Source organism: Tripterygium wilfordii, chromosome 3 (genome assembly GCF_013401445.1).
Source record: "Tripterygium wilfordii isolate XIE 37 chromosome 3, ASM1340144v1, whole genome shotgun sequence".
NCBI lineage: Eukaryota > Viridiplantae > Streptophyta > Magnoliopsida > Celastrales > Celastraceae > Tripterygium > Tripterygium wilfordii.
This window is the reverse complement of record NC_052234.1, coordinates 12,368,127-12,378,206: the sequence shown is the minus strand read 5'-3', so window position 1 is coordinate 12,378,206 and position 10,080 is coordinate 12,368,127. Positions and strand designations below refer to the sequence as shown.

Here is a 10,080-nt window from a genome sequence, read left to right as displayed (position 1 = left end):
ATGTCAATTTGAAAAACACAAAATTGGACAATATCCAGTAATTATATGTTTTAAATATTATTTTTTATTTCTTATTATTAAATGTGATCACTTCATTTTTACAGGTTTTAATTTGAATAGTCATATTAAAATATTATTTTAAATTTAAATATGTCATACAATATGAATAATTGTAATTTTTATAGTAACCAAAGAAATCAATGATGTCTTTAGAATAGTAATAACAAAGTGATCCCGGCCCTGACAGGCCCCGTTTGTCACTGTCAGAATCCTTTTGACGTCACAAGCTTCGACCAAATTATCTTTGCTGACAATGAAGTCACGGCATTTTTGGCATGTGTCCGTCAAAAGAAACCAACCAAGCTTTTTCAACAATGGTGGGTGACTGGGTGGACACTGGGCATATTAGTGAGTGAATCCTGCGGAATCTATATTATATTGGACTGGATTTTATCATCGCACCCATGAGCAATTTTATTCAAGAATCAAAAGGATACTTAAAAGAAGCCAAGAAGAAAGACCCTAAATCAATCCGACTTAGTCTTCGCCTCCTCAACACTCTTCTTCTTCTGCGACCCAGTCAACCTAGCCAGCAAGACAAAAGACACGCCTCCTAAGACATTGTTCAAGCTTCTCAGCACCACCACAGTACTCTTGAACGCCATGGGGCTCAACACCTTAGCCAACATGAACTCCATCCCATTCAATGTCTGGTACCTCAAATTGCTACTGATACCCATCTGAAGTGCCCAAGTCAAAGAATTCAACAGAGTCGGCGGTGGCTTGTTGGGTGTCTCGAAGCTCGGATCCATTTGCTTTCTCATCTTGATCAACCCATTCGACATCAGAGTCCCAACAAGCCCAGCTGCGAATCCCACGGCAGCGAAAACAGCTCCTTTGAACACAAATGTCCCGAATCGATTGAGAATTGTGTAAGTACCAGGTTCGAACATGTGGCTCTTCGGACAATTTGTGAAAATGCCGGGGAGAGTGGAGGCGGCGGCGGACGCGGTGGGTGCCAATAAGTACATGAGAGTGAAATTGAGGATCGATCCGACTACAAGTGTGGAGAAAACGAAGTCGAGTTCATTCAATCCCCAATTAGGACGAGTAGCCATGTCTCCGAGGACGGTAGCACTCACACCCACTATTTGCTCCATTAGGACTTTGAAAGGGAATTGGGGATCGGCGGCGACTCTTGATCTCCATCCGGTGAGTAAGAATGAGGCCGGACTGTAGTTACCGGAGGAGGAGGAATAGTTCTTGAAAGCTGTTGATCGGCCTCCATTGAATAGTCGGCCGAGAGTCGGATTTTGAGGTGCGAAAGATGGGATTCCCAGGAAACCCCGATTGAGAGGTTGAGGAGACTTAGCGAGAGTAGGGATTATTCTGGTGAGCAAAGAGTGTGATCGCCGGAGTTGGGACATGGCCGTCTGACGTCGCAGTATTCAGAAAAAATACAAGCTGAATCTCTTGACAAAACAAAATAGAGCCCAAAATGCGGTGAAATTATAAGGAAAAAAAATTGTTAGGTGGAAGTGGCACAGCTTGTTTTTTCACTTTGAACCTCTTCTGATAGGAAATTCCACCAACCAAATTATTGAAAGTATATCTATCAATTTCCTCTCTTGGACCACGTGGACACAAATCAACTTAAATTATTAAAATACCAAGTTGAGCCGTATCGGTCAAAATTCGTTATATTATACCGCATATCAATCACCTCATCGGTATGATTCCAATACCAGTATTTAATGCATTGGCTAGGAGAAGACCAGCCGAGCCGACGAAATTAGTAATATTATCCGTGAACGTATTGAACAATATAATAGAGAAGTAAAGATTGTAAATATTGGTACCGTACTTCAAGTAGGCGACGGCATCGCTCGTATTTATGGTCTCGCTCCTTCTTTGCCCTTCGGGAACATCCGAACATTCTATAGTGAAGCTGCCTAACTAATTAAATTAGAGAAAAGTAGCATGAGGCCCCTCAGGGAGGAAAGTTTGAGTGACTCCACTCCGCAGATTGCTTCCCATGCATGCAGAAGAAGTCGAAGAGTGGGATCTCATTGATCTTATTGACTTAGCGTGCATAGTTAGGTGTGTCCGTGCATGCATACCGCCCTAATCACTGGGCGGGGTATTGAAAGAGAAAGATCTCTCCTTCTTTTTGGGTTGAGGCTGGGTTGATAGGAGCAGCGAACAGACCTCTTCTTATTTATTTAGGTGTTGAGTCAATTTCTTTTTTTTTACATTGTAGGGAATGTTGGCCTACCCATTAGCTCCAGAAGGAGAAGACGTGCCTTCTATATCCCACCTGTTGGCAGTCTTTTCTCCGGCCCGAACCAACAGAGATGCTATGGACATGCTTCTCTAGAGATTCTTTCCAATTGTGGGGGGTGACTGACTTTCCTCAACTAATTACATAGTCAAGTAGTATGGTTCGGTTGCTACGAACGCTACACCTGCTCTGCGTGGTCTCCTATGAATGAAGCATTGAATAAGGGCTTCTCTCTCTACGGTTGCCCGTTAACCATTCCATACATTCGGGGGCGTAAAATGCGTTATACACATCGTCAGAGTCGTGGTCCCCAAGAAGGAAGTGAGCTTTAGGGAGGCGCCTGGAGGTGCGAATTCGGTATGGTTACACGGACCCTTCATCAACCAAGTCAATCCGAGATAGAAGATTGAGAAAAGCAGGGCAAGTGGGAGATGTTCCACGAGCTACTTGTTTGAAGTCTTTTTCCATATCTAGGTAAGAGAAAGACCCCCTTAACAAAAGGCCAGAGAAGCTTTCGAGTTATGAGTAGGGGATAGAACCAATGGGCGATGCTAGGTTACAATTTCGAATCAATTCCTTTGAGTTTCGGTCTTGCGACCGTACTCCCCAGGCGGAGTGTTTCACGCGTTAGCTGGGCCCCTGATCCGCGTAGACCAAGGGCCAAACTGGAAAAACAGCTATTGCTATCGATACTATATTAAACCAAAAGCAAAAAAAAAAAAAATAATAAAGAGTCCCGAGCCAATAAAGACTGAGAAAATTGACTCGAACAAATTTAATTAGAGACTCCATTGTAAAGTAGCATATCATCTCATTCACTTCAAGCTTCACAAGAGACCTGTTGAAGTTCTTCAGTATGTTATCACAATACAGACCATTTTAGAAAGAACAATGATCATATGGGTGTAAGATTCAGTCTGACAGAACCACATGGGTCATCTGTCTTTTTCCTGAGTGAACCCAGAAGGGAAAAAAAAAATGCTAATGAACAAAGGAATCTAAGGTGGATTACAACCTCAAGTTCAAACTCACCAAATACAAACGTATTCAGATGCTTGAGAATGGGGAAATATATCATTCAGCATTGATGTGTCAAGATTCGAGAAACCAATCTAACATGATCTTCTTGATGCTCGAAACACCGACAAAACTCCTTCCATGACTCGATCCACCATATCCATTAACAATATATATCCACACTCCTCAGAATTGCCAACACAAGAATAAATCCAATGAATATATCCAACTTACAATGAAATCTCTCATCACCAAACCTAAATTCACCAACTATATAATTCCTCCCTTTTTTTCAATTCTTTTCTCCATTTTTTTTTGTTTCCGCTGTCCAAAAGAAAAAAAGAACCAACAATATTTAAACAAAAAAGCTCCCTATCAGGAAGCTGACCAGCTAAGAACTGTTAGCCTAGGCTTTTGTTGCTGTTCTGCTGAAATGAGATGTATTGGAAGTAATACTCGACCATTATATCCTGGAGCAGGACAGAAACTAATGCATATATATATATATATATATTGCTAAATAGATATGAGCTTTAGCTTTCAGCGTCCTGTTTTTGGGCGTTTCATTCCACTTGTATTGAATGGAGAGACGCTACCACTTGGCCCAGGACTCTCTTCTCTAAAATTTGAATTCAGCAAAGCCAGTTCACGCAACTGCTGCCTCTTGATAAAATCTTGTGACTCATCCTGCATAATTTACAACAACAAAAATGAAAAAAGAAAAAAAGAAGATCAATAGTAAGAACAGCTGCAGGCATGGGTGTGAAAAAAAAAACCACCCATAGAAACAGGGGGGAAAACCAATTCCACATAAATGGAGCATTTTGCGAGCCTTAATCTTGATTTCAACCATCCTTTTCTGCAGTCCACTCTCTCTCACAGTCTCTCACTCAAAGCAAAACATAACAGTTTTTTTTCATACCTTATAAACCATTCAAAAAGATTTTGATGTTAATGGTGAGACACTAAAACTGAACCAAGATAAATGACGCATGCTCATGCCTTAAAGTAAATTCTCCATCATGACAGGGGACACTTCAATGCTTTAAGGTAATCACGAAAACCAAATAAAATTAGGTTTATCTAGAAAACATCTGGTCCAGTTGGTATTCGACTCGAAACAGTTTTTCCGGTGCTTTGACAGCATCATCAAACTCATGATCAGAAAGAAGTATTCTAGAAAGATTAATTTATACTTGCTACTCAGTTATCCCAAGTAGCATGGTCCACACAGATTAGCTACAAATGAATGCATAGCTCCCACTCTTCTAAAGAACAGATAACAGAACTAATACTTCCTTCCAAGTTACAGGACAGAAAATAAGAAAAACTTCTCGCAAAAGTAATCTGCATTGTAAATGCCATTCACAGAGGTTCCTCAACATGACTCGTAAAAACTGGCAAAAGATGACTTCCCATTTCCTTACAGGGTATTCAAAAGAAAGCATGATATCGTTATATTGTCCTCTTTGACCATAATGTCTCAGAAAACACAACAAATGGATGGACATATAGTTAGATGTCAAGTTCAGAGCAATAGAAGACAAAATAGATAGTCAAAGATAACACAAGTTTCAAATAAAAATGAGAAGAACCGAGCGGGAAGTTAATACCACGGGCTTAAGCAGCTCCTCTATGATTTCTTGTGCTTGTCTCAGTCTCATGTCAACAATATTGGCAGGTAAATCAGCCTCAATCAAGATGTGGAGTGGCTCATTCAAGTGTTCATAGCCTGGTCTTCCCCTTAGCTTCTCTTCCTTGAGATGGAACAAAAGGTTTACACAGGAAACCAGAGGAAATCTTTAAATCTCAGAAAGGTTATAATAAGACATTCATGTATTGCTTATCACTTTTGCCTGAATCGTCATTGAAAAATATCAACTATTAATCACATCACACCACAAAAGAATACATGAGGCTGTAATTACCTTGTCTGAATCCTTTATTGACCCTTTCCCTCTAATGTATACACGGCAGCCAGTGGTAGCTTCCACACGTTTTAGTGAATTGCCTCTAGGGCCCAGAAGTCGCCCAACAAAATTGAACTAACAACCACAAAGAAACAGATATTTAAGACACTGTAATGGAAAATGGATTACCATAAATTGCTAACTTACATTTGGATAAGAATCTACTGGAATGTCGAGACGCAAAATCCTCTTGACAGTATATGAACTAGGGCTTGCAGGTGCACCTTGCCAGTCCATCGTCATTCCAGTAGGTCCACTTAATCTCTGTAACGTAGTCAAGTGTTAAGTAATAAACATTTATGGAACATCAGATAAAATGTAGTAAATGTTTATTGCAAAAGGAAGCAAAAAACAAAAGTGCGTGAAACATAACTAACCCAATTGCATGGAACGTCAGATAAAATGCAGACAAGAAAGCAAAAGAATGCTACAGCCCTTCTTGGGGGCGAGTAGATCCACTTATTGGGAACATTAACATAATTTGTGACAAATCAAAAAAGGTAACTATACTATACTCTATTTACACAATATTTTTCTTGTTAGTGCAGTAATCAACTCTTGGCAAGCATCTATAAGATATCCCTAGATATACCCTTGTTGTCATTACATTATAATGTACATATGTAGGTTCACTGCAACACTCACCAATTTCAGAGACCCACTAGAGGCAAACAGGAAGAAAAATAATACACCAACCAAGAATATGAAAGAAAACTGCTTCGTGAAATAGTCAGGTAACCCTGCTACAAGTCAAAACTATTCTAAAGTTTTAGAAGACAACTTGTGAAAGTATGGGAAGAAGGATACAACTAACAAAGTGCACTTAAAAGTATCATACTAAATAATTTCTCAATTGTCCAAGTTGTCATGCTAAGTCTGTTTTTACTGTCAGATGTGAGGCAAGAATAGTTAATGTGCAATTAAAACATGGATGATCAGCCTATAAGCCAAAAACAACAAAATGGAGGAAAACAACTAGCAAGCTTTTCTGCATGGATCTCAAAATAGAATCATTAAACTGCAGCCAAAACAAGTTATCACAATTGAAAATTGAGGATAAGAAACTGACATGCCAACTAAAACACCAACAAACAATTACCTCCTGCGGAAGACCATTCCAACCACCTAAGCCAGAACCTGGGACGTTAGACATCAGGTTTGAGGAAGCCATGGGACTGGGACTTCTATGCCGCAGTCTGTCAAAGTCTCCAAATCCTTGGTTGGACATCATTCCCGAAACCCTAAAGATCTCTGCTAATAAGAAGAGCAATAACATACAAATAAAACTAGTTTCTGCGGTCATCGTGACAAAGTAGGAAACCAGAATTCACCAGATAGAAGGAAAAAAATAGAACTAATAGAAGGAAAAAAATAGTATAAAAATGGAGCATAAAGGAAATGAAATAACAAAGAAGTGGTTTTCAACAAAGTAAGAAAAAATTCCATGAGAAGTCCTTGATTCAAACCGAAAAAATGGTATAACTGATATTAGAACCACTTATAGGACATTTTCCCACAAATTAACAACAGGCTACAAGAATGCCAAGAAAGCTGTGACTTCAGATTGATTAGCCAAAATCCAATAATAATACAATTTTGGTAAAGCAAGAAAACCCGATTAGAATGCACCTATTTATATAGTTTAGGAAAAGCCTTTGTGTCCACGTTTTCCATGGCATCTGTTAGGGAACTCTAAAACCTGACAGTAATCAAGTAACGACAGCATCAGAGATTCATAATAACTGGAACACTCTACCACCAACTTAAATCACCTCTCTAATTATGAAGGTGGTCAAAATAATCCCACCTTCCATACTTTCCAAGTCTGTCGAAGAACAAACTTCATTAATTTTTAATTTGACCCCACAATTCCATGGCAGTATGCCACTATCAGCATATAGAGACCACTAACATGACCACTCACAAAGAGCACGCAACTGTTATATACTCATCTGAGTCCTGATACCCAACGATATAGGATTAGTTACATGAGTACATAAGAAGAATTAGTTGGAATCCATTTTTAGCCATTTGTTCCTATCTAAAACTACGCTCCTGATAAACCCCACAGATCCCACTACATATCCTTCCTTAACACTTCCATCAGAGTCTTTTCTAGACTCAGCTTTTATAATCTAAAGTATCAATTTCCATATCAACATTTGCAATGCCCTCAAATTGTATGCATTGCTTGCTTATAGCAAATACACATACGACAAATCCTAAACTACCTAGTTCAAGCTTTTATGACCCTGAAAATATGCTGATTATAGAGCTACAATAAGCCCCACTTGACAGACCTAATGGTTGATTCTTGAAATGGCTCTATCATACACGATTCAATTGTTCAAGGGCTACCTTAAGCACAGAGGAATGGAGATATTTACATTGCTTAGTGACATAACCCTAATACTGGGATATTACTAAAAAGGAAGTCTGACGATACAATTAAGCTAAGACTGCAGCCCTAGAACTAAAAAGGATGGTATTGGTGGAGGCAAACACCTAAGAAAGCAAACAATTGATCCAATCACAACAAATAAACACATTGATAATGCATAAAATGCTATTAAGCATATAATCAAAATTCCAAGTAAACAAAACAAGTAATCGCAAGAAATCCTAGATCCAAAACTCAAAAATACCTTGATTTAAGAGTCGGCTACATATGGGAAGCACCTGCATGAACGGTAATAACTTCTTATGCTCCGCCAACAACTCTTGCAAGTACTGACTGCTAAGAAAAACAAGCAAACAGATCAAAACCCAGAATTCTTCCCAGAAATTCAAAAACAGATTAATAATGGTAATCTTTCATTTCTGTCTCGCAACAGGATTATTAGTTAGTCTTGTATTTGGGTCGTACCTGTCAACATCTGGGTTGCTTCTAATCTGTGGAGAAGCAGCTCTTGCGGGAGAGAAGTTGGGATTATACAAACCTGACATGGCTCTTCGGGTATAAACTATTTTTTCCTCTTTTTGAACTAACAAAAAGAACAAGAATGAAAAAACCCAAAAAAAGGGTTTTGATTGCAGAAAGAAAAGGAGAAACACAACACCATCAATAAAGGAAGGGGGTCTCCCGAAGACAGGTCCTCTGTGACTCTGAATTTTGCAGAAAAAGTTGGCAAAAATCTCTTATTATTTATTTCATTTCCTTAAATAATTAAAAAAAATAAATAGAATTCACCATAATCACGTTGCGGGTGCAGTGAAAGTTTAAATAAGTGTCCTTCCAGGAATCAAAAATGGTAAACATTTTCACTTTTGTATCCTTTGGTGTATACACCTACAGATGCAACAACTGCAGTTATTGACACGTGTCAATCATGCAGAGAATCATATTTGTCTACATGGCCCCACACAGCGCCAGGAAGAGGCCAGTGACAAACGATTAATGATGCTGCCAACGAGATCTGATGGAAGGTGCCAATGCTTCACACTCTATCAAGCGACGTCGTTTTCAGATTTGTCAATTACATTCCCCGTTCTGTCTCTCCATATTTGTGTTCTTTACTCTTTTTTTTTTTACTATAGACGTGGTCTTGGAGTCTTTTGGTGTTGACCACTTTGTGAACAAAAATCACTTTAGAGCAACTCAAGCCGTATATTTTAGCAGTAAAACACAAATAAATTGTAATCAAAATTTCACCAAATTTTTGTTTATAAGAAAAATTTTCACCAAATTATGTTATCGTTGTCATTATTAATATCAACCATTTAGGTAATAATCTAATTGATGAATCTCTTTGGGACCAAACCTTGTTAAATCAGGAGATCCTGATTTTGATTCCGACTGATAATAATATATTTGTGTCAACGCGTTGGGTTTTGACTCAACTTATCCTATCATCAATGAAAAATTATGCGTTCACATGTCTGACGGTTAGATTTTAGATTTATATCATATATACAAATTCGTATGATACCGTTATCGATTACCAAAATAAATCATCATTGTTATTATCTACAATCCTTGTGAGCATGATAGTTATTTCATTTTATCTATTTAATACCAAAACTTATCCAAATAAAAAGGAGAGAATTTAAGTTTCAGAAAGGGACCCAATTGATTTAATGGTCGTGATGCGTGACACATATTTGACTTTCAAATTTTAAATTTTAGAAGCTTAAAATCATATGTCCACTAACTACAATGGCTTCACAAAATACACGTAGGTATTCTCAACTAACAAAATATCTTTAATAACTCGCAATGTACACATAGGCGTCCTCAACTAACAAAATATCTTCAATAATTGCACAAAACAGGAAATTAAAAATTTTACTTATTAGGTAAACCTTGATTGATTGATTTATTTATGTTTCTTTTATTTTTTAAGTGCATTGATTATATTCAATGTTGAAAATACTCTTGCTAGTATTATCTTCTTCTTGTATGCCACTATATCAAGAATATGAGAAAATACATATTTTATTTAAGTGGAGAAATGTGATATTGAACTTTTTTGGTAATCCATAGTTTGATTTTTGTACATGCAATATAAGCTTAAACTCGAGTTATCCGACCTGTGCGTACATAAATTTCTCACCTTATGACGATGTAAGTTGGGTCAAAGTCTAACACATGATCGCAAGGATATTGTTCCCTAGTAGAAATCGAATTCATAACCTTATGAATCCATACAGTTTTATTTTAACGAAATTCATCGCTAGACTATCACCTAAATGACTATGAGACTTCAACAAGTGCATGCAATCATAGACAATCCCAAATTTAGATAGCTTTCTCATGCATTCATTCATATTATCATAGATAATGAGACTTATTTTAGTTTTACATCTCTCTCT

At 37.8% G+C, this 10,080-nt stretch overlaps 2 protein-coding genes across 3 annotated transcripts; both read right to left on the bottom strand.

Moving 5' to 3' along the window:
* Positions 1 to 163: 163 nt before the first annotated feature.
* On the bottom strand, positions 164 to 1,580 carry LOC119988180 (protein RETICULATA-RELATED 3, chloroplastic-like). The gene has a single exon (XM_038833138.1). The coding sequence runs from the start codon at positions 1,425 to 1,427 to the stop codon at positions 528 to 530; it is 900 nt and encodes a 299-aa protein (XP_038689066.1). The 5' UTR covers positions 1,428 to 1,580; the 3' UTR covers positions 164 to 527.
* Positions 1,581 to 3,838: 2,258 nt separating this feature from the next.
* On the bottom strand, positions 3,839 to 8,399 carry LOC119986319 (KH domain-containing protein At2g38610-like). Of its 2 annotated transcripts, none has more exons than XM_038830905.1 (7): positions 8,135 to 8,399; positions 7,914 to 8,002; positions 6,368 to 6,522; positions 5,416 to 5,532; positions 5,227 to 5,343; positions 4,912 to 5,055; positions 3,839 to 3,985 (listed from the first exon to the last, which is right to left on the bottom strand). In XM_038830905.1, exons 1-7 carry the CDS (start codon positions 8,212 to 8,214, stop codon positions 3,839 to 3,841), a joined length of 849 nt encoding a protein of 282 aa, XP_038686833.1. In that variant the 5' UTR covers positions 8,215 to 8,399. The 2 variants fall into 2 exon arrangements, with proteins under 2 accessions (XP_038686833.1, XP_038686841.1); XM_038830913.1 differs by having other exon boundaries at positions 6,368 to 6,519; positions 8,135 to 8,240.
* Between the last annotated feature and the right edge of the window lie 1,681 nt (positions 8,400 to 10,080).